We start from the raw sequence: 25,127 nt of genomic DNA on the forward strand, positions 1-25,127 counted from the left end.
ATTAGAAAAAACTGATTAGGCACATAATACAGTCTGAAAGCAATGGAGCGCAACCAGTTCAGCTCCTGAGTCATGTGAGTGGAGGAGCGCTGTACAGTAGTGCAGTATCAAACATGCACAGCAAAACTCCAGTGTTAAATTAACACTGGAAGTCTCTATGAGTCCACACCTCTGAGTGTTAAATATAACACTGTTGAGTGTTAAATGAACACTTTTGACAGTGTTATATTTTTTTAAACTCGTCGGTTTTGAAGATTAACAATGAGACTAACACTGAGCAGTGCTGATTTTCTAACACTGGAAAATAACTCAAAATGTTAGAAATATTCCAGTGTTGAAAATCAGCACTGCTCAGTGTTAGTCATTGTTAATCTTCAAAATGACGAGGTCATTACCAAAAATATAACACTGTCAAAAGTGTTCATTTAACACTCAACAGTGTTATATTTAACACTCAGAGGTGTGGACTCACATATAAATACTGAGCCTCTCCATGTTAATTTAACACTGAAAACCTGTGTGCACTTTAAGCTCTCTTGAGCCAGTAAGGAAAGCTGGCAAAAATGCAGACTGTATAAGCCTTATTAATATCACTTGTTTATCATTAAGGAATACATTTATTAAAGTTTAGGAAACACAAAGACTTTAGATCCTTTTACTATCCGAGACATGTTCTGGGAACGTTTACACAGTCTTTTACATAATCGATTAATCTATAGGCAGTGATTTCACCTGTGTAATGTTGAACATGACCTGCAGCCAGAACGTGCTACAGGAAGCACAAGTTACCATGGCAATGTAACCTGGTAAGAAGAAGAAAAATACAGAATCGCTATTACTGAAAACCCAGGATTTCCCTATTTGCCTTATTTTCACCCAAGAATTAATGCACAGCAGTTTCAGTTGTTGATAAAAGGATGATTACTTAATAAATTCAGCTATTCCCCCAAATTATCATATTTTATACCTGGACAACAGATGTTGGGTTGGTGATAGATTGCTTGTGATATTCTCTATACAAAGTTAAAACAATAACAGCCATAATAATGCTTAAAAAATGAAACTACACAGTTGAATATGTGAATATATGTAAATATTTTTGTCCTGAATGTTTTTACACAAAGCACCTGAGGTGTGTTTACGTGTGTGTACACGAGTGGTGCTCAGACTGTACCCACGGTGGCTCTGATGCGTCTTATCAGCTTCTTTCCGGCTTTACTATCTTGCTCTCTCGTGTCTCCTGCTTTTATTCTCTGTGTGCTCCTCTTTTTTTTTTTGGCATGAAACAGATGCAAGTAGCACGGGAAAAAATTATACACAGAGTCAACTTAATATTTTCTATGCTTGTCAACATTCCCATAAAAATAATGCAGCAAACAGATGCGTTTGGTCTGGAGCAATGTTCGGATTGATTTTACTTGACAGGTAAACAGAGCATGCATAATTAATTCCTGCCCTTACGTTATAGGGCTCCCATCTACAGTTCTCATACTGTGGGTTTTGACCAGATTCTTCTATGATGACAGAGGGTATGTTTTTACTGTTGTTATTTTCATATAACTGAATTTTATTTAAATCAGCTTACCAGTCCATGTTAACTATTATATCTATTTTTGTAGGTTTAGTATTGCACTGACTTACATTTGGCTTTACAGTTGCTGGGATGACACAGACAATATTGGCATCTGGTGGATTATTAAGGGACCAATAACAGCCTCACTGCTGGTGAGTATAAGAGTTAAACACAAGTACCTGATAAACTTGCTGTGCCTGTCTAGTTTTTTGTTTTGTGGTGGCAGATTTACAATTAAAATTTTATGAAGAAGTTTTAAACTAAAGTGGGATTCTTCAGGCAGAGGAAGTGCAAGTTTGTGGCCCTTGGGGCAGTGATCATGAAATATTAAACAATTTACCAGCAATTGTTTAAAATTTTAGCAGCTTGTTAAGAAACATGTATTGGTGGTTTTGTCTTTTAAATCCTTTGATGTCAGATTTTCTTTTGTAAAAGCCAAAGGTTAATAAATATTTGCCAACATACTGAGAGACAGAAGTTGGCAGAAGTTTTCTTGCCAATCACATTTGTTCCTGGCACAAGTTTAACTAGTTAATTAAGATAACTTTACTTCAGTGAGTTGGTAGAAATGAAAATCTCTGGCAGCCATGATTTCAGTTAACTGAGGTTGTTTACTCACCTGTATTTTTTCTGGATTCGGTCAACTTCCAGACAAACTCCAGAGTGGTTAGTTTATAGTAAGGATCTGATCCAACCTCGAGCCGACCCAATTTCCTGGTGTATGCTGCAAGTTTGAGTTAAAAGCCTTCCTGCATTCTTTACATTTTGCATTATGGGATGCAACAGAGTTCTGTATACATTCAGAGTACATTTTTTTCCTGAAATATTACCACGATAAATATGATAAACACATTAATTTTCCACGTAATCAACTAGTCCAGAACATAGTATCTTTTTCCTGTATTTACTTTTCTTGCCTCAGACACATTTGGCTCATCAGCGGAGTGAATGTTCTCGTTTGCAGTGACACATTGTGGTTCGCTTTGATTTGTCTCGAGTTCAATAGAAATCACCTTTATCCTGTGATGATGCAGGATTTTAAAATCTTTCATTGCCCTGTGATAACACTGAATGTGTATTAACCAGTGTTGGGACTAACGCGTTATTAAGTAACGCGTTACAGTAACTACGTTATTATTGTGGTAACGAGCACGGTAACTAGTTATTATGCCAAAACCAGGAACGCGTTACTCGTTACTGGGATTTAGATAGGCTCGTTTACTCGTTACTGTATGGTGGATATCGCGGAGCTTCCACAGATTCAATAACATTAGCAAGTGGTGGAAGCCAGCAGGTGGATGAAGGAAAAGGGAGGCAAGAGGAGAGACCGAAGCGAAGCGGCCGTCCGTCCGCGTGTCAGGTGAACTGAACTTCAGGTAAGAAGTTATGACCTGCAGTCTATCTGAGTCAGATATAAACCAAGTTTAGGTGGAGTTTATTTTCAGTATGCTGACATTTTCGTATCTGCGTGCTAGCTAGCATGACGGAGTTTCTATACAGATGGGTGGGTGCTATGTTACTGATGTTGAACTTTATTTTGTTCATAGGTTAATTATTAGAGTTGCCAACCGTCCGTAAAAACGGAATCGTCTCGTATTCAGAGAAAATATTATGCGTTTCGTACTGAGGTGAAAAGGAACATAGTTTGTCCCGGACTTCAGCTACAATGAAAAAGACACACAAGCTGAAGCTGCACAGCTGCCTCTTCTTCTCTCATTCTCTCCTCTTCCGTTTCTACTTCAATCACGAAACTGATCAGTGATCAGCTGATCGGCTTTTCTCTCGTTTGTTTATCGCCCACTTTGCGCCAGAAAGAGGAAACCAGCGGATGTCGTGTTAAACAACAGCAGCACGTTTAAGCTTGATCAGCTGTTGTTAGAATTTATTTAATATTAATTTCTAGTATCAGCTGATGTTTGCTGGAGCCACAGCTGTAAAGCTGCTGGTCATGATATCGGTTTGGTTATCTGGTGAGAGGGAAACATGCAGATGAAACCAGGAGATGTCCTTACTGAATCATCAGAGCTGAACAGGTGATGTAGAAACAGGTTTACTTTTTAGGTGACATGAATGAGTTGAAGGGAAGTTATGAGCTGTTTCTGAGAAACAAATAACACCAGGATCCTTTTCTAAGTAGCTGACAGCTGGTAACTGTGTAGGGGCGGATCTAGCAAAGTGTTGCCAGGGGCCAGGTAGGGCATTAACAGGGAAAGGGGGCACAAGGAAATACTTTTCTTTATTATTCTCATTTAAAATGTCTCGCTTTTAAAAAATAATTATCTGAGTCTTACAACAAACAATTGATAGATTGATACATATATACCATCAGAACAGTGTTTCATCACTGTCACAACAGTGTTTATTTTCATTCAAAGGCTTTATGATATTTTTCCTATAATGGTGGGCTAGTCAAAATGCCGGGGATTTTTTTGTCCCAGTCCAGCTCTGTATGCAGCTCATCTGCAGTCTGGTGTTACCTACATATTACCTACATCTTCCTATTCAGAAGGCAGAATTTCCAAGTTCTGAGTACAATCAAAAGCACCACGACTGCAGTTTTTGTGTTGGATGTAAAAGCAGGCTAGAATCATATGGCGGTCAACAGCACGGTCCAGGCGTGGGATTTCTCTTGTGGAAATGTGCACATTATTTTCTCCTTTCTGTTGGTAGGTGGCACAGTGCACTTGTGGCAAGTAAGCAAGCTAGAAGACTGGCAATCTTGCTGGGTATCCAGTTACGGAAGCAACACATTAACAAGAGAATTCTGAGTAAAACCAAAGTTACTTTCCTAGTAACTAGTTACTTTGAAAGTAACGAGTAACTTGAAGTAACTGAGTTACTTTTTTAGAGAAGTAACTAGTAATGTAACTAAGTTACTAATTTAAAGTAACTTACCCAACACTGGTATTAACTAGTGTGTATCTGATTTTGCCATTTAGGCCACTGTACATATTTCTCTTCCAGATCAACATAGTCATCTTCGTCAACGTCATCCGGATTCTGGTTCAAAAGCTTAAATCTTCTGCCATGACTGGGAACAATGACACTGGACACTTTATGTGAGTCACGAGGAGAGATTATCTCTGTGGGACAATGTGGGACACAGTGTACAATGTTGTGCTAGTGCAAAATTTTGTTATAGCTGGTTTTTAAAAATATCATGCAACAGATCCAGATTAGTTGAACTGTTTACATGTGGCTGTCTGCACTTGTGTAATCCCTCTTTTGATCATAATTAATAGAAGAACAGTCCTTCTTTCTTCTGATACAAAAAATAGAGAAAAAACTGCATCGACAAGTTGCTTCACTACTGCCTATTTATTGAAGGACAGCAATATTCTGAAAAGTCTTTATGCATTTGTGTCCTGCAGGCCACAAATTCACAAGACAAAACATTAAACAAAAAAAGTCAAATCACATTAATACAAATGAAAACTTTTCCAGAGAGAAAAAAACCCCACTCAAAAACACCTGTTCTGTTTGTTCATCATGGCAACAACAGCATACAAGCCCACACAGGACGTGCACTTCTAGCACCCGGAAAGCACCTGGTTGAAAAGCAGGAAACTTTCATCTGACTCTGAAAAAATGACTGGTGCTAGTTTACTGCAACAGTCTGTTGAACTTCGTGATTGTGTTTGCTGCACAGTGCGGTAAATGCTATTTATTTCAGCCACTATTATCTTTTCATTCATTTTCTTTGGTTCAGAGTTTAAATGCTATACCTCCTGACTGTAGCTAGGTAACTAGATAGAGTTTGTCACCTAATAATCAGAAGGTTGGTGGTTTAATCCCTGGCTGCTCCAGTCTGCATGCTAAATATCCTTGGGCAAGATATTAACCCCAAGTTCCTCTCCAGTGGGCCCATCGGAGTGTGGATGTGTGCGAATGTTAGATAGAAAGCACTTAAACATAGAAAAAGTAAATGGGTGAATGAGGCAAGTTGTATAAAGAACTTTGAATGCTCAGGCAGAGTAGAAAAGTGCTATATAAGAACCAATTCATTTACCATATAAATTGGAATATGTGAACAGTTTGATTGACATCATAAGGAGCCCCCAATGAGACGGCCTCTTCTTCTTTCTCTTATTGGATAAGAGCCAGGCTTTGAAAAGTGTCATTCAGTGTTGATTTATGAGATGTAAGGAACCAATCAAAATGCTGGACATTGTCTCAACATATGCCCCTCGTAAAATGGGACATATGGTCTCTCTAGTCACAAGTTATTGATGTTACTTATAATAGCTTTGATTTAATAAAAAGCGTGCTGCTCCTTAATAGAAGCTGTAAAGTAGTAAATTAATATGAAAACCAAAAACCTTTAGGGCAGAGGAGTCTGGACTGCTCAGCAACTGTGGAAGGCTGTTTTAGCTCGTGAAAATGAGATTTGATAATACGTCTCAGCAGGAAACCTTACAGCTGATGAACAGATTTCTGATTGTGAGGAAGAAAAGAAGTAGCTTGCACCAGTCAGCTAATGCAGCACTCCAAAGAGCTCTGAACTTACCCCAGTGTTTCTTGTGTGATGTCAGGAAATGATGAAGAACGAATAACCTATCTGATAAATTAGTTTCAATATCCATACATCTTACATAGGATGCTGAATTTAATATTAGTGCTATTTTGATAAACCATCATTTTAATAATCTGTAAGTTTAAAATTTAAACACTGTACAAGAATGAAATTTGATTTCTTACAGATTACATTTGTACTTTTAAGAAATGTCTTGTATGACTGAAAAAATAAGATCAAAGCCACACTTCCCCCCTCTGATGCAATCTCTTTCAAGCTTTTTTCTTTTTTGGATTGGATATGCTCTGTGAGTTTGCAACTTTCACCGTCTTTCTTTGAAGCCTGGATGTGATCCAGCACATCACAAGTATAGGTTGGAATAAATTGAACCAAATTCACACAAATATTTAGTAACAAATGTAAATTCTGTGTATTACATTTTTACAGACATACATTGTCCCCATAAGGTTAATCCTTTTTCACTTTTCACCAACGTTTAATCTTGTTCTCTCATGTGGATGGCAGTCGTATAACTTACTGAAATGTCTCAATTACTGGAAGGGTTGAAATCTGGTTTTATCCAACTTATCCAATCGCTCAGAAACTCAATACATGTAGGAACGTAGACTTGGTCAAGATGACCTGCTGAATTTTAAATCAAGCAGAATGAGGAAGAAAGGTGATTTAGGTGACTTTGAACGTGGCATGGTTGTTGTCAGATCAGACAGGCTGATCTGACTGTTACCTAAACTGCTGATCTGCTGGGATTTTCCCACACAACTAACTCCAGGGTTTACAGAGTGTGGTCAGATAAAAAGAAAAGTTCCAGTGAGCATCAATTCTCTGGCTGAAAATAACTTGAAGAAGAAGAAGACTTAAAAAATGTGCCCGGTCTGAGTCTGAATTTCTGTTGCGACAGATGGTAGGGTCAGATATTTACAAAAAATAAATGATAAAAACAAGACTGGCTTATGACATAATAACTTTAATAAATCAGGTGAGGTAGTGGCCTCACCTCACCATAGTGGCCATGCAAGATGATCTATGCCCTTGATAAGTTTTAAGGGAAAAAAATATGGTTTTGGTTAAAATAGATCCATCGGCAATGTGAAATCCCAGAAATAAAAATTTCTCCCAATATCATAATTTTTAGAACTGTACCATCATTGAAGATCAACCCCATGAGTGTCTAACACCAACAAGTGGATAAATGAGATAAGTTTGGGCATCACTTATGGAAAGCCATTATGTATGTCCACACTTTTTTTTTTATAATATGATACAACCTATAGCTCAGCTGTGAGTTAAAAACATCATATGCAGAGAAAAATGGTTCAGCATTGATAAAGCTGAGCTTTAAATCATTTTCTTGCACTAAACTCTCTATAATGCAGTTGGATAAAAAGTAATTTATTTTAACATGTAAACTTTTTGCTGGGTGTTAAGTGGAAACTGCTAACTGAGACAGTAGTATGTAAGAAGAGAAGGGGAAGGGGAGCTGTTTAAATCCCTTGACAAAAGTTTGAACGGCTTCTTACACTTTAATATAATATATGCATACATGAATCTACTGCAGCAGCAGTGAAACCCTGCTTCACCTGAAAGAATCCTTCCTTCTCTTGACATCTGGCTGGTGCACATTTGTGCTCAGCTGAATTAATTTAGAATGAGAGCATATAAAAATAGCTCCAGATTCCAGAAATAGATGTTACCTACTTTGACGTGCGACAGGATTGTTCCACCAGTTCAATGAATGTTTCACAGGATTAAAAGCCCCGCCTGTCGTAGGAACTCAAATTTGATTCAGGAGGAACCTTGGCGTTCACACAAAGGCACAAATTATTCGCCTGAAATAAGCTGATAGCTCCCCCCATCTTTAATCTTTAAGCAGTTGAAGCTGTGATAATATTTCTGATTAGAGCTATTTTATGGTTTAATTTGACTATCTAGATGACTAAAACATATACTGCAACATCCTCATACATGTTAGTGTCACTGAGGAAACTGAAATGAGAATAAAAAACACACACATGTCAGTTGTTAGGATAACAGCTGTCTGTTGATCTCTGATGGACTGGATACTCTTGTGAGTGGATCTGTACCCAGCTAGGTTTTCCAATCTCAATAGGATATACAGAAAATTAAATGATGAAGAGCGTAAACATGATACTTATCTCAGTGTCTTTTGATGATGAAGCAGATGTTGAGTTGCTCTTTTCAAACCGCATTACTTGCGGCAAACTGTTTCAAGCAACAAAATGTCATAAGAAATTAAATGGCAACATTTACATGATATTTAGACATCAGTGATATGAGCTGAACTAAGCACAATGTGTTCAGGTTTTGTGTTTTGACATTTTAATCTTTTCCACTGATTGGCCTGATGACGATGTTGTTTTAAAGGTCAGTGTAATGAAAATCTGACACCACCAATGTAGCTTTGATGAAACCTGAATGACGCATTTAGTCTGTCTGGCATTTGAAACTTGTACCTCTGACATGACTGAAAGTAGCTGACCATACTGGTAACACACTGTAATCTTCCAAAGTGTTACATGATTATCTGGACTTATTTCTAGGGTTTCTTTTTTCATTCCTTTTTTTTTGCTTCACTCAGGAGGCTGGCAAAATCCACCCTGTTCCTGATTCCTCTGTTTGGGATGCACTACACTGTATTTGCCTTCCTGCCTGAGAACACTGGAGTAGCAGCCAGACTCTACATCGAGCTGGGACTGGGCTCCTTTCAGGTATGAAACAATAGACTTCAGAATCACAGTTCACAAAGAATTGCTAAAAATAAATAACTCACATTTCTCAAGTTAAAATTCTTCCCAGCAGATTTATTTTCCTTGTCACATGAGAAGCACGGGTGTTACTAATCTGATTCATCATGGAATTATTATTTATACCTGTGTATGCACAATAATAACTAAAGCTCATTAGCTGAAGGCCTGATGAACTTATGTGATGGTGAAGTGTCTGCCATCCATCCCTCCATCTGTTCCTTCTCCTGTCCCTCCACAATTCGCTGAATTCTCAACTCGATCGTTATATTTTAGAGAAACCTGCGCACACTGATCACCTACTATATCTTCCAATTTATCCAAGTTATGCGCAAAGTTAAAACAGGAGTTCACAGAGAGATAAAGCTGATTAGCGATCCCATGTAGATATGCAGTTGTAGTTGATGGAGCCAGGTTACGGAGAGAGGTGATATCAGTTAGCAGCAGTATGGGTTCATGTCAAGAAATAACACTATAGACAAGATATTTGCTTTTAGAGAGTTGATAGAGAAATATAGAGAAGGTCAGAAGGAGCTTCACTGTGTCTTCATGGATCTAGAGAAATCATATGATTATGTGCCCAGAGGGACTGTGGTATTGTATGATTATATCACCGAGGTGCAGTAGGAGGCATAGTGACACAGATGAGTTCAAGGTTTGGACTAGGACTACATCAGGGATCAGCTCTGAGGACCTTCTTGTTTGAAGTGGTGATGGACAAGTTAAAAGCTCACAGTGTCACCTGCCTGATGTCATCTATGATGTTTTCAGGTGACACTGTGATCTGCATAGAGAGTAGAGAACAGGTGGAAGAGCGGAGGTATGCTCTGGAGAGAAGAGGAATGAAAGTCAGTAGATACAAGACAGAATACAGGGTGCACAGCAGAAGTGAAGAGGAGAGTGCAGTCAGGGTGGAGTTGGTGGAGATGAGTGTTGGGATGATTTGTGACAGAAGGATAGCAGCCAAAGTAAAAGGGAAGGTTTACAAGATGGTAATGAGACCTGCTATGATGTTTGGTTTGGATATGGTGGCACTGACAAAAACACAGGAGCTGATCCTGAGAGTGGCAAAGTTGAGGATGTTAAGATTTTCATTGGGAGTGACCAGGATGGATTAGAAATTAGAATATCAGAAGGACAGCTTGAGCAATAGAGACGCAAGGTTCAGATGGTTTGGGCATATGCAGGAAGAGTAGATTCATATGAATATGTGGCAGAAGAGAATACTAGGAATACTAGATACTAGGAGAAATGGAAGCAGATGATCTGTTATGGCGACCCCTAAGAGTGGCAGCCCTTGCTGGCTGAAATAATCACTGTCATATATAACTACTCCATAAAAGTTTTGTGCATGTGTAAGACTATAACTATGTGGAATGTTGACAATTATGCAGCACAAAATGTATCCCATAAACATGATCAAAATGAATTAACAAACAACAATAAATCGACAACCGAATCACTTGTTCACAGCCTGCAGCTTCATCCTGTTTTGCTTGTTTGTTCTCTGAAGTTATTGTGATGCTTTGTGCAATTAAGTGTTAGCAACACAAGTCACTGTTTTCCCTTAGGCGGACTGTACATGCAATCAGTTCTTACTCTTATGATTTTATCTTGAAACAGATGTCTTTTTTGTTGCAGGGGTTTGTGGTGGCGCTTCTTTACTGTTTCATGAATGGAGAGGTAGGCAAATGGAGGGGAAGCTTGTGTAATAAAAAAAAGTCATACAAACATTTATCATAAATAGCTGCCCTGAGGTAAGAGATATTCTTTGGAGTGAAAACCTAAAACACATTTTTTGGTATGGGTAAATGGCAGCATTGCAGAGACATTAACCACTTTGCTCAACAGGTGAACAAAAAGCCTAGACATCTGTAACTTTCTGCAATTTCTATTTCCATGCATTTGTTTGCAGGTCCAAACAGAGCTGCGGAGGTGGCTGTGGAAGTGCCACAATCAAAGTCATCTCACACCAGCTAAGAGAAGCATCACTCAGATCACAATTCGGACTCATGGGGGGCTCGGGCTGCCGGCTTCTAGTGGCAACATCTCTTCTGTATGATTTCAGAGATCATTAATGAAGAGAATGTTTTGCAAAGGAAAAGGAAGGGGAAAAAATGAATCAGTCCTTGGAGCTGAACATGGTGATGACATTAATTCAACAACCCCTCTGTAAGAACAGGTTACCAGAATGAGCACAGGTGAGTGAGGAGGAAATGTATCAGGATGCATTATACTGATTTCATAAGCAGTTGTGGCTGCAGTTTAAGGATGGTACAGCACACACTTCTCATTTGAAACACAGCGTGCTCTTTCTTGCACCGTCTCCGATGGTGGTTGATTTGCAAGGATGTCACGGTGCCACAGAGCAAAGAGGAAAACCTGGGGACAGAGCTGGCCCTGAGTTAATGACTGAGCAAAAATGTTGAGGAATCATATTTAGCATTTGCAGACACATGACGACAAACCTCAGATGTTAATTTGTCTGCTATTTTGAGTGTGCGAGCATGGTGACATTGCAGTAATAATGCTAATAATAATGCTAATAGTAATGCTAATAATAATGCTAACAGTAATGCTAATAATAATAACAACAATAATTATTTTATTTAAAAAATGGAGTTACAAAATTCCTAGTTTGGATGAAACCAGATGTGTAATGTACATGTCCAAACACAGTCAAACATCTTACAGTACATTCACTCCTGCATACACACATTAGAAAAACAAGAACCAAAATAATGGGAAAAGACTAAGAAAATGTTATCCTACATAAAAATTAGGTTTTAACCGTCATTTAAGACAAACCACAGATTCAGCTGACCTGACAGTATTAGATGACAGGGTCACCTCCAGTAGAAACAGAACTGGACATAAGGGGAGTATGGTGTCACAGTGAGGAACTGAGTGGAAAAGCAGTTGGTTCTGCAGCAGGAGGAGTGTAGAGAAGCTAAGTGCTTAGCTTGTGTAGTGATGACAGACGAGAACTCCATGGTTAGCTCATCCTTCTTCTTCAGTTCCTGCTTTACCTGGCGGATGTCATCTTTTAACTGTATGTATGCTGGCAAGCAGTGTCAACACACTGCCATAATAGTGCTTAATAGCTGTTGAAGGTAGCAAGCACTTAGCAAGCAGGCTAAAAACAAAACAAGGAGCTAGGCTAACATTGACCCCACCTAATAAAGCCACCAAACCCGGTTTCAGGAAAGATGTCAAGTTGCAGCGGTGACAGTAACACAGTAGCAAATTGATCCAAAGGAAATTACTAAATCCACCAAAACACAAAATTCAAGAAAAACTGGCCTAGAGGCCAGTCAGTGACTGCCTGGCAATTACCGGTTAGAAGGAAAAAAGTTTATTTCCCAACTAGTTAAAAGTGTTTGCTGGAGGTTAAACAGGCCTATAGATAGGTCAGTAACCACCTAGCAACCCCCTGTTTCTAGGGAAAAATGTGTATTCCCCAACCTTTTGATTGCTTTCGCTGCTAGCATGCTGCTGTGGTCGTTATTTGAATGAAAGTGATTTGTCTACAGACGTTGTCTAGTTAACCCCTTTTCCCATTAATACCTACTCGGATTGACTCACCACGACTCACCACGTCTTGACTCGGATCGACTGGTTTTCCATTACAACTGAGTACCACCTAATGTGCATGGTCGTTGTTATAGAAACAGGGCTGTGCGTCGATAAATAAACGGTTAATGTATGAAATGAACTCTACAACAAAGGTGGACATCAAGGCAAGAATATACCTGCTGCTCAGTCTGTGCTCAGACTTGGGGACCATGGCCTTGTTTTTTGTAGCCATTTCCCCTCGTTGCTGGGTTTCAAAATAAGTGTTTTGGATTTTCGTGAATGGGACGCTCTCATGACTCTTTGAGCGATGCCCCTGACCAGCCAATTGGTGGCATGCAGTCTGACCGCGTCACATTTTAGCACATGCTCGGTTCACTATGAACCCTGGCCAAGCAGGTGCTATTTTAGTACCTGGTCCAGATACTATAACCTAATAGAAGACCCTGAAAACCATGGTGAACCATGGCAAGTCAATCCGAGTAGGTTCTAATGGAAAAGGGGCTTTTATCTCAAGCTGTAGTAAAACTGTGAAAAAAAAAAGTGGAGACTGTGTGTCTGCAAAGTATAAGTTGTGCCTTTTAAAAAAATGTGGGCCGCAGTGTTGAAGCTCCTTGTTTAGACATAGAAATAGACTTTATTTATTTCACACTGGGGAAATTCATATTTTACAGCTGCACAAGGGTCAGCAAGATCATGTAAGTAGAGCCATATTAGAGAAAAAAAATCTTTGCATTCAATTACACCCAACAGCCTCCAGGAACCACTAATGACCAGTTGTCAAGTGGTTGGTGTTTTTCATCAATAGTGAAGACAACTCTTGAGCAATGGGCTCATGACATGGGAAACCTCAATACAGACAGCTGTGGAAACACTGGATTTGGGAAATCGCTAACATATGTGAAATAGTTCTGTGCTGCAAGGAGCAGGAGCAGCCTATGCTGGAAACTTTTGAAGGACCACTCAGGATCTGTGCGTGCTTGCTCACTTAGCATTTCACTGACTGAAATATATATTATGTATATCTATATATAATTGTTTAAATTACTGAGCTCCAGAGAGGCCAGGACAAGCATTTTGCATTGCCATTAATTACATACATCATGTACATCATGTCTTAACTTATTATTTTGATGATGAGCCATTGGATTTGTGAATATTTATTTGCTGTTTTCCACATATTTATGGTGTTGTCAGATGTGATAAATCATGAGCATTTGATGTACTAGTAGCACTTAAAGAAATACCAAATTTTTAAAAGAGTGCCTGGCATTTACATGATAAAATGTCATAAAATGGTGATGTTTAACAAGACTGGGCTGGTTACCCACACTCTGACAATGGTCCAAAGTTACAGCACAATAAAACAGAGCACCTCTTATTTGTGCATTCAAGTGCTCCTCAGGTGGTCCAATTTTTGGAGTTGGAAAGTCATTTTTCAGAGTTCTGTGTGTTCATGTGCTTTTACAACACTTCCTCACCCCAGGGTGTCAAATTATGCCTTTCTGTGAGATGTGCCTGGGGTTGCAGAGATGCACAAGATGTCTTTTCAGACTTTCTGTGTTGTTGTTCCGACTTCAGGGGACGTTCACGTGAATTTTTTAGTATGTGTGCACACAAATGTATATTGAGAATTGTACAACCATTAAGCCTTTGCATTTGTAATTATGTAATTATTTTAAGCAGCAGTTTGTTAGATTTGCTCACTGTAAAGACTGGGAACAGCTTGCTTAACTATATTCCCTATAAAGTAATAGTTCATCCAGCATCTCTGAAGTTAAGTTTGGTTTAACTTCATATGCTGGATCTCAGCCCTTACATTTTTTTAAGGCTTTTATATTCAGCAAAGCTGCAGACCCATTAGTGTACAAAAAGCTGTACAGTATTGCAAGTGTATTTATTTTTTTCAAAACAAAAATAATTCACTATACAAGATCTGTAACACAAAGATAGTATCAGATTAACTAGACACAATTGACATCAAACACTGTAACAGTGTACCCGTGCATGTAATGCACAGTAATAGATGAACCATTTGTGGTTTTAAAAGTATTCAGTGTTTACTTTTTCCATCTAAGAATAGGATTTCCTTTCTATTAGAATTTAAACCAGGACCTAAAAAAAGCACATTTTCTCCTTTCACCAAATACAGTGTTGGACCTGAAGCCAAACCTCACCTTCCTCAGACCCTCTTTATTCCTCAGACCTAAAAATTCTGCCTATAGGCCCTACTTGCTCGATTCATAATGAATGTAAAACACTTCCTGTTGACACAGCTGATATCTCAATGATCCTACTGAGCCCTTCTATCCCCCTTTCTATTGGCCTAATAAGTAGATACAACTTGTATAATACTATTTTATTTTATGTATATATGAATTAGTATTATATATGTTATACAATATATACAAGAAGCTATACACAATAAAATGGGATGAAACTTTTATCAAATAGAATAATTTATAAATCTTAGGAAATGTAAAATATAGAAAACTGTGAAATATAACATTAAGCTTTGGTGGTTCTCCTCATGAACTGGTACTCCAATTAAGGTTACAGTTTAATGCTGCTGAGAGCAAACGTTTTATTTTTTGCCTCGAATAAACACAATTGCCCACAATAACTGGTAAGAAATATTTTCTGTGTCTTGGATTTGACTTTTTATGTTTTTTTTTAAATAAAACATTTTATTTTAAACTTTTTTAAAAATTATTTTTAAGTCCTATATGGAGCAGAGGACCAAAACTGGTCTTGAACGCCTATGTCCAAAAAAACCTTAGAATAATAATAATTAACATTTATTAACAAGCACCCAGTATTATCTGTTAAATCTGGCAAAGTCATACAGTTAATGTGGATGATGTTTTAGACATTCAGGAACAACCCAGGAACCACAAAAGCTCAAAGCTCAAGCCTGGAAACTGCTGAAACACCAGCGTCACTGTTCACAGTGAAGCCAGTATTACATTGCCTTAGCCTGATTAGGTGCTGATCAAGAAAGAAGCCCCTATTCCAAAATTGCTGCCTTCAAGCTTGGCTGAAATTTGCAGCTGCACATAGAGACAAGCAAATTGTCTTCTGGGGAAAACTTTTTATGGTCAGATGAGATAAAGATTGAGCTATTTGGCCACAACAGCCAATGTTTGGAGGAGCGTGGTGGTGGTACTGTCATGCTCTGGGACTGTTTTGCTGCCAGTGATACTAATACATTTAACAGAGTGTTTAGAATAATGAAGTAGTACTACCTCCATATTCTTCAACATCACCTGAGATCAACAGCTAGAAGCTTGGACATAGTTGGGTGTTCTAACAGGACAATCATCCTAAACTTGGATCTGGTTTTGGAATGAAGAGAGCAGGCTAACATTAAGCTTGTGAAATGACCTTTTAAAAAGCCCTGACTTTGACCCTGTTGAAAATTTGTGGACTATACTTAAAGCCAAGTGATGCCAGCAAACTAACTAATTTAAATGAACTCTACCAATTCTGTATTTAATCAAATATTAGTGGCGATGTAGGTATACCTTTGAGCTTATATGTGTACTTTTGACCTTGTGTGGATAATTCTTATTTTTTAAAGTCATTAAAGATGGATACTGTACAATCATTTCATCCTGGAAAAAGAACAGTTCAAAGAAATCATTAAAAGCCCCAAATTACCATGACATTCACACCCATGTGTACGTAAACTTCTTACACCACTAGTAAATGTAAGTAAATCTTCCATCTTTGAATAAAGTTTGAAATGAATCACACTCTTTGCAAGTACAACAACTTACCACCGACAAGTTTATTTTGCAGTCAATTTTACACAACTGGAGACATGAATGTTGGACACCAGAATGCTTGTTACACATGGCACACTGTCACAGGTAGAACTTAACTTTGATGAAAGTTCATAGATATTTTTTCTTTATTAAACTGAGAATTTACATATATCTAAATGCTTGTCATTACATACACATGCATACAGATTACAGTCTCCAACTTTCAAACACAGACGCACGCACACACACACACACACACACACACTGAAAACTGGTACATAAAGAAATGTACAAAATCACAGCCACAAACACTACAGGTCTTAGTCAAGAGGTCCACCTGTGTGCCAAAAGTATGCATACATGATAAAGAAAAGACATCATTTGTACACTATGGCAAATTTATAGCAGGCAACATTTAAGAGCAGCTGAGCGACAACAGTACATTCAGTTCATTGGCAACCAAGACTTAACACACACTCAAAACGTCATAAAACCGGCTCAACAAGCACAACCGCCAAAGTAACAGCATCTTAACACAGAGATATGCCACATAGAATAATTACAGTCAAAATATTTTTTTTTATCAGATTTAGAAACACTCATTTATTTTTTTTTTTTTTTTTTTTTTTTCAGAAAGTTAAATGAGATTGATGCTAAAAATGCTGGCAAAAAGACAAGATATTAGCTTGCTGTTCAGGTAGCTTATTTAGCTAAGGGGGGAATCTCTTCTTGTAAAAAGTCACTTCCAGCTAGTAGAAATCTACTAGGTATGGGAAACAGCCTTTTAGGATTATTCATAAATTATACATATTGTATTTTTGGTCTGGGCATAAAATAGGGAGTTAAATGAGGATCAGAGGCTAGCTGTTTCCCTAATCACTGGATGTAGCTTCTTTTTCTAGCATACAGATGTAAGCGTGTTATTAATCTTTTATATATCTCTCTATATAATATTTTTTTAAAAATCAGGGTTTCTCTTTGATACATTAGTTTGTTATAATAATTCTAAAATAAATGCAAGAAGAGGTTTGTGAAAAAGCAGTGTGGTCTCTTTTAGCCAAAATTTAGCTAAAAGCTACAATGCTCAGTTTTCCTGTAGTGCTAAGAATCAAAACAAATTCTCCAGATTTCCTCTAATCTCACAGTATGTTTAAAAACTCACACAGTTCACAGTTCACTAAAGTGAAGGGGAGGAATTCGAGATATGGCATGACAAAAAAACACAGATTTTTACATTGAAAAAACAAAACAATGTTAATTTAAGTTTTAGTATGGACATCAAAATGTTGGGCTTGTCAAAAAAACAAATGTAAAAGAGAATAAAAATATGGGATATAAGCATCTCTATCCCCTATCCTACATTTCTAAACATGAGCAAAACAGTGCCTGTCAAATTTTCCCACTCTCCGTAACATTTTACTGCCACCCTGTGGTAGACAAATACACAGCACAGAAATGGTCAAGGAGTCATTTTTACTCTTCTTTTTTTCACATACAGTAACAGCTTTGAGACATGGTCGTTTACATCTGAGCTGTTTAACACTCAGAATGACGGCTGGTGATAGAAACACTTAAGCAGCAGCAGAGTGTTTGTGTTTAAAGTCACACTCTCTTACACACTTTGTGTTTTGTCTGTTGCAGTTGTTCCACCTCTAAAAATCTATTTGAATAAAATCATCTCCCCTGTCTGTTTTCCTCACTCTACTGTCCACAAGCTGCAAAGATGATGCATTTGATATAATGTTACTTTTCAGAGGTTGCATCTGATTCTTGTGTTTTTTGTCTTTCTCTAGAATGAGAGACTTTGTTATGCATCTCCCACTCTCACTTCTTATGACACTACATTTATGGCACTTAGACCAAGAACGCCACATCACTCAAAATAATGAAATCATACATTAGAACCACAACTATGTTTTATGCACAAAAAAGCATGTATACTGTACATATAGTCACTTTACATGGCACCATTTCATGGAAAATAAATATACATCCTTATCTGTAAAGTATCATCAATTCATTGTTCAAAGATACTACATTCTTACAATCCAACTATGACGGTACATAAAATAAATATGGTGAAAAAATTCTTTTTGTTTACATCATTTCACATTTTATTCTATTAATTAATTTCCCCACTTGTACAATTATTGTTTCTCAGCCTGTTTGTTGCACAAACAAAACAGAAAAATGAGCAAAAATCAGCGATTGTCAAGAGCTGTCACATTAAAGCATTTAATGTTGACTGTTACACCACTTGTTGTTTATTTTTTGTTTTGAAGCCATTTATGTTTCACGTTGCTGCTAAAAAGAAGTGTTGTAGATACATCATGGTTGTAAACCAAGAGATAAATTAAATAAATAAAAATTATGGAAAACTACTCAGCAGGACTCTTTTTACACTATGTGTAAGTTAATAAACTGACAATGATGAGAAATTCACCAATAAAGTTTTGAGACACACAATGGAAAAAAGCATATTTTTTTCAATCCACACTAAAATCCACCACTCTGTACATTCTTTGAAATGACTCGCTGCACCTTTAGATTACCTGTAAAAATGTAAAAATGATAGCTATTTGTGACCGACTAGGCACTTTGGAATATGAGTGTAGGATGGTTAAAATTAGAGTAGGAACAATTTATTATGGCACAATGGTCTCAAGCTCGGAGGAAAGAGATCAAGAGACAATGAAACCTGGTATGTTTAAGAGCATGTTGACAGTGGGATTCTCTCCCCTACAATAAAATGATGTACATTTAAACTCATGGCACTATGAAGAGCTTTGGGTGAAAGCATCCACTATATAGCACATGTACTGTTTATGTTCACAGTCTGCAAAAAAATCTGTCTGAAAAGGGAAAAGGAGACTCGAGCTCCACTAGTAGAGCGGCTAAAGGCTCTAGTTGGTTCAGATAGTAGGTCAGTGGTTCCCAACCTTTCTGATCTGTAACCCCTTAAAACAAAACTAAGTCAACTCAAAACCCATCATCACAATCTGTGAGGACAGACTGCTTATTTTAAGCATCAAGATGAGGAACTAGAAGGAAAAACAAACCAATATCAATGTCCACATTATAGCTAACATCTCACAGTCCCTCTAATTCAATCTAATCTTGCGATTCCCAAGGTTGAGAAACACTGCTCGTTCACATCTCTTTTATATATACTGTATGTGTTTTTATTTTTCATTTCATACAAAAAATAGTCCAGAATAGAGTGGGCAGGATCTTCTGGGTCCTCTGGATATGGGATGTAGTCTACAGATCTGGGCTCCAGTTCCTTTTATTTGAAAAGGTCATAACAATACTGTGTTATCCTAAATAAAGAAATTCTGATCTAGACACTAAAAGTCACTATTTACACAATCCATGAGTTGTTTTTTTTTCTTTATATATAAGTTATATTTTGACATACTCTGTACTTACGGCTGAAAGTAGAAAATGTTTAAATTCAAGACAAAACATTTAAACAATGAGCATTTTTTACAAGCAAGGCGAACGTTTGGTTGATATTTAACTTTGGGCTGTAATGAAATCCAGTCAGGCAACCAGTGTGGCACTTTGAAGCACATTTACTTTACACCAACAGCCAAATATGACCCCATACTTTATATCCAGCTATTTATTTCTTAAAATGTATTATTATTATTATTATTTTAGTAGTGTGTCTTGTGGCACCATCTCCTATTTGAATGTAAATAAAACAATAAAAGGGGAAAATATTATATAAAGAGACTTTAAATCAATAAAATGTAATTTAAGTTATGCAAAAATATTAATTTTAACTCATAAATCGTAAAAAAATGCAACCTAATGTAGTCTAAGGTAGTGAGATAAATTAAATATATTACTTCAATATTAAATTATAAAGACATAAAGTCTCCAGTAAATGTTTTCAGAAAGATTCATTTTCTCAAGGTTAATTAACTACATGCAAGAGGTTTGAGGGGCCACTTTGGTCTGCTCTGGTTGGTCTGATGTAGGTAAGTGGAACGGCACCTTGAAGTTGATTCTAGCCAATCAGATGCTCAGGTCGGGAGGCTGATGTTGGCGTTCTCCGCCAGCGGGCTCGACATGCGTATCTGCGAGCTGCTCTTGCTGAGGATCGATAGCTGAGTCCCGCCGTTCACTCCACTGCTGGCCAACGAAGGATGCCTCTGCTGCTTCAGGTCCACAGCAAAGTACCGGTTCACCGTCCAGCTGCGCCATTTCCTCTTGATCTCCGATTGCACCTTCAGGGAGAAACTTCACAAGGTCATTTTTAATGTACTTTAAGCTGTACCAGCTCCACGAAAAGGTACAGTAAACGTGAGGTTTTTAGAAAGAAGAGTTTACCAACGTGATCTAGAGCATTTGAAAGACATGCACACATCCCAACTTTTTTGGATTTGGGACTGTAATATAACATGGCTTTTATAATAGATAATAATTCCAACGTTTTATGTATCAGGACATTGTATTAAAAAAATCTGGTTCTTAGCAGGTATTAAAATTAAGTAAATATGAATAATGGAGAAGTTGTGTATGAAAAACTATCCATACCTTTTCCGCTTCCAGAGGAATTAACAGTGTAAGTAGCAGGGAGGTACTGATAATTGAATGACCTTAATTATCTGATAACCAGATAGTGTGAGCACCTCTATAAAAAGACATATTTTGACTTTTCAGGTTTGCGCGTTCTCCGGAGGAAAGACATTGGCAACCATCTTAAATAAGCAATTGTTGCTGCTACTCAATCTGGAAAGGGTTATAAGGTCAACAATCTCAAGTCCATCATTCTACAGTGAGAAAAATGATTCAAAAGTGGAAAACAACCAAGACAGTTTCCAATATCCTTAACAAATTCACCCCAATGTCTGACCATGCAGTGCTCAGAGAAACCGCAAAAACCCCAAGACCCAGCATCTCTTTATGGATCTCAGTCAGCATGTTAAATGTTAAAGATCATGACAGTACTATCAGAAAAATATAACAAATATGGCCTATTGTGAAGAGGAAGCCTCAGCTTAGTTTTTGCAAAGCTGCATCTGAACAAACCAAAAGAAATCTGGAACAAAGTAGATTGTGTTGTTGTTCATCTGTAATAAATAATTTTCGAACCTGGTAAGGACAGAATATTTTTTTATTATGTCCTGATATATAAAACGTTAGAACTGAAACACTTCTTAAGATTCTTATTTAAAATTAATTTATTGTTTAAATTGTAGCTGATGTGATCTGGGGAAAATATGCAAAAAGGTCATCAGTTCTCAGAAGGCACACTTTTTTCAACAGTGGCCAGTATTTACCAACTAATGCTTTACATAAATATAAAATAACTCATTATATTTTTAATATTTCTTACACTATATGATTAAACAGACAGATGCTTCTGCATCACTTGCAGATGCTTCTTGGGAGAAGTTATACTATCTGTCCTCATATTTGCTTACAACTAAAATATTGTATATTATACACAATTTATTAAATGGTGATAAAATTTATATTGAGTTATATTAATTTGGGTAGGATTATAAGCACAGAGATTCATCCTGAAATTGCAAGCACAAGAAATATTATAAAAAATATTATGAAGAAGTGAGCGTGTATATGAATAAATAAGGGGGAAGCTTACCTCTCCATTGAGGAAACAGTAGAGGACAGCCACCACAAAGCCCTGAGGAGGAGGATGGAGAGAAAATTGAAAGAGAAATGAGAGAAAATTAGCTTGAGATTCAGCTTAATCTAACTGTGGTAATATATACATTTAATATAATCAAGCATCACTTATAACAGCTGTGCTATATATGTATAGCACTGATGTTATATGCACTGTAAGAGAAAAGAAAGAGGAAAACTGACTTCTGCTTTTGCTGTGCGCATCATACAGGTTTCTTTAATATTTGGGATGTTGAATGTGTATCAAAGTACATTATTTGGCAAAATTGGCCACCAGCAGTTAGTTTTACCTAAAATTAATGGTTATATTTACATCTACCATTTTGTTAGTGACCAGGCTGATAAGACATATCTGCCACAGATACCTGTGTAAAGCATTATCTCACTGTAGCTGTTAAATGTCTCTGTCAGTTTATTGCCAGCTAAGGTGACCAAGGCCAAACAAAATGCATGACAAAAAGCCATAATTTTTTTTTTAAATGAACAAAACCATTGTAAGGTTTGGCATTTTATCTTTCTCATCAAATAAATACAATATGCATAAAAGAAATGTTCAACTGTTCCTGAGAAGGAGCACTTCCTGGATTCAAACTGCTTCTGTTTAAGGTGTTCTTTAAAAAGGATATACATACGCTAAATCCTCAAAGAACTCCAAGGCACTTTCTTTTCAAATAAAATTTAAAATGCCTTCTCCCTTCACCCTTTCATGATTTAGCACAAAATAAATCAAATGCAAATGAAGGTAAAGGGTTAACCCGCACTAGGAAGATGATGACAGCCATGCCTGCTTTTCATTAGAAAAAGGACAGACTTAGAAAAGCCTATCATGAGTTCTCAACTTTAGAAAAATAGAGCCAGTAAAATTGTGGGCCATTGTATCTACATGTAGCTTTACTTTAACAGCAACAACTGTCTGTAAACGTGTTCCTCAGTGTGCTGTCAAAAATGTAAAAACACAACAGAAATTGACTACCTAGCATGTTAGCTGATCACCCCCTAATGGCATCTTATTGGATGAAACAAACAAAATAATTTAAGATGAGTCACTGAAGATATATATATTTTTTCATCATTACTGATGCTGATCTTTCACTGATAAACAGATTTCTTCCTGGCATCGGAGACAATATAGAATAATTGTTTCCATTTATTTTATCCTTTTATAAATCCAGTTTAATTGCTGCAGGGCTCATTTTAACGGCATTGTGTTTAACTGCATGTAGCTTTATAGCATTTATTTGTTATTCTTACTGCTTAATGTGCTGCCCAATATTACTTTCACAGTTTCACAACTGCTTCCAGTAAAAAGGCTTTATGGGGTATGTACTTAGCTCCTCTTCACTTTTCATAGCTGTTGATAATGACTGCAGAAGATAACTTTGGATATTACTAACACATTCCTTAAGAGCCTCTTGTATCTTGTATATTCAAATGATTTATTGTCCCATTATGTTCTCTCATTCATCATCTGGCATCTCTTCTTTAAGTAAAACTGGATGATGAAGGAGCTGCAGGAGCGTACCTGGAAGGATCCAAGGCCCAGCTCGAACACAAGCCTCTCCCTCTTGCTGACATCTTCAGGCGAGAAGGCGAACACGGTGTAGTGAATACCAAAGAGAGGGATGAGGAGGAGGGTGGAGCGTGCCAGACGCCTGAACACACAACAACAAACAGTTTAATGAGATTGAGTGAGACACAAATCAAAGTTGTTTTAATGTGGATTTGCTGGAGCTGGTCAGGCGACGCAAGAGACGCACTGCTGATGTAACGCTGTGCCACATTTTACTACTATACTGTTGTTTAAATGTTTCATTAAGCCGCAAATTTAAATATATATTTTCTATATTAATCCTCAGCTTTGTATAAAAAAGAGGATTTCCTTAAATAAATACTTAAAGTGTTCGAGGTAAAGGCTGGTGGTATTCTGTATTTTTCTTAATGTCAACAAACCCACTGAAAAGACCAAAACCAACAATAAACTACTTTGTTGTAGTCTAAAACCCCTCATTTCTATCCAGTATATATAAAAAAAGATCAATGATGTACTCTGTTTTTAAATGAACTTTTTTTAAACAAGCACTACAGTTTATTTTCAATTCCACATACACGGCCATGCATAAATAAATGTTCTAAATCGCCTAAAAATTGTACTGCTTAGCCCAGTTTTAGTGACTAAAAATCAGCATTACCCAGCTGTTTAAGCTCTATAATATTAGGTCAAAAGTAGTTGACTGGATTTGTTGACAGTCAGAAAGATAGAATAGCACCACACATCCATTCTTAACTTTACGATTGAGGTTTATTTTAATGTATCAGTTCTTTTTAGGTCAAGAACGCACTCAACTGCCGCCGTGTTTGATACTTTATGGCAGTCACATGAAGCTGTGTCATTACACTGTGGTGTGTATGATGGAGGCAACAACACTGGCTGACGCACAATATCAACGGCACAATACAGACAAACACTTGGTGGACACAACTGTGCAAAACAGTGGTTTCTACAGTGCGGTCCAGTGTCGCCAGGGGTCCTTGTGAAATAGTTTTACAACTAGAGTTCGACTCGTTTTCTTGCTGAGAGTTACAGGAGAAGGTCGCCCTGTTTATCTGTCCACTTAGTGTGACGCTAGCTTAGCACCTAAAGTGGAAATGGAGAAAGTGCACGCTGTAAAAAGTAATCTCTAAAAATATATGTGATGTACCGTTTTGAAATGCAGAAATTTTCTACATACTGTTTTTTCTTAATATAAACTTGCACTGTTAAAAAAATTATCATTTTTGTTAAATAATTAAAAAAAAAAAATTATTTTTTTAACAGTGCAAGTTCAGGTAACAAAATCTTATATATTTAGATATATCTAAATCCTCACAACTCATTATTTAACACATTGTCTATATTTACCTGAATCTAAACCTTTTTTTGACATTTTATGGTTTAAAAGCGTATAGTGTTGTTATAGTGTTTACTCTTGTTTAGCTAATAAAAAGGTGTTCCTCCTATCATCCAACTCTGAGCAAGAAAACAAGTAAACAATATCCCAAAATGTCAAATTCTTTTAAATGTTTTATCATAATGCAAGGAGATATGCAAGTAATAGCAACTATTATAATAAAAAACAGCACCAGAAATATAAATCTAAACAAACAGAAATTAACTTTAAATGAGTCCTTTCATAATTTATTGATTAGAACATTTTCAAAAGCATGAGCACTGATTAGATTTGTTCTGTTTTGTGAGTGAGATAATGCATTTCTGAGCC

The 25,127-nt window shown here is 37.1% G+C and overlaps 2 protein-coding genes across 4 annotated transcripts in view; one reads left to right on the plus strand and one right to left on the minus strand.

Moving 5' to 3' along the window:
- Positions 1 to 13,147, plus strand: part of ghrhra (growth hormone releasing hormone receptor a) — a 47,361-nt gene extending 34,214 nt beyond the window's left edge. Inside the window, exons 8-13 of the mRNA XM_039602803.1 lie at positions 1,469 to 1,529; positions 1,656 to 1,725; positions 4,538 to 4,632; positions 8,704 to 8,833; positions 10,511 to 10,552; positions 10,785 to 13,147. Coding sequence (XP_039458737.1) covers positions 1,469 to 1,529; positions 1,656 to 1,725; positions 4,538 to 4,632; positions 8,704 to 8,833; positions 10,511 to 10,552; positions 10,785 to 10,931 — 545 coding nt within the window. The 3' untranslated portion in view covers positions 10,932 to 13,147. The remainder of the gene's footprint in view (positions 1 to 1,468; positions 1,530 to 1,655; positions 1,726 to 4,537; positions 4,633 to 8,703; positions 8,834 to 10,510; positions 10,553 to 10,784) is intronic.
- Positions 13,148 to 16,217: 3,070 nt separating this feature from the next.
- Positions 16,218 to 25,127, minus strand: part of LOC116315306 (pituitary adenylate cyclase-activating polypeptide type I receptor-like) — a 28,990-nt gene continuing 20,080 nt past the window's right edge. The window contains exons 13-16 of one of the 3 annotated variants that reach the window (XM_031733573.2): positions 23,393 to 23,522; positions 21,827 to 21,868; positions 20,212 to 20,444; positions 16,218 to 19,492 (exon numbers count right to left, since the gene is read on the minus strand). In XM_031733573.2, coding sequence (XP_031589433.2) covers positions 20,241 to 20,444; positions 21,827 to 21,868; positions 23,393 to 23,522 — 376 coding nt within the window. In that variant the 3' untranslated portion in view covers positions 16,218 to 19,492; positions 20,212 to 20,240. Of the gene's footprint in view, positions 20,458 to 21,826; positions 21,869 to 23,392; positions 23,523 to 25,127 lie in introns of all 3 variants that reach the window. The other 2 variants (XM_039602802.1, XM_039602801.1) reach the window with 2 other exon arrangements.

Source organism: Oreochromis aureus, linkage group 18 (assembly GCF_013358895.1).
Source record: "Oreochromis aureus strain Israel breed Guangdong linkage group 18, ZZ_aureus, whole genome shotgun sequence".
NCBI classification, from domain to species: domain Eukaryota; kingdom Metazoa; phylum Chordata; class Actinopteri; order Cichliformes; family Cichlidae; genus Oreochromis; species Oreochromis aureus.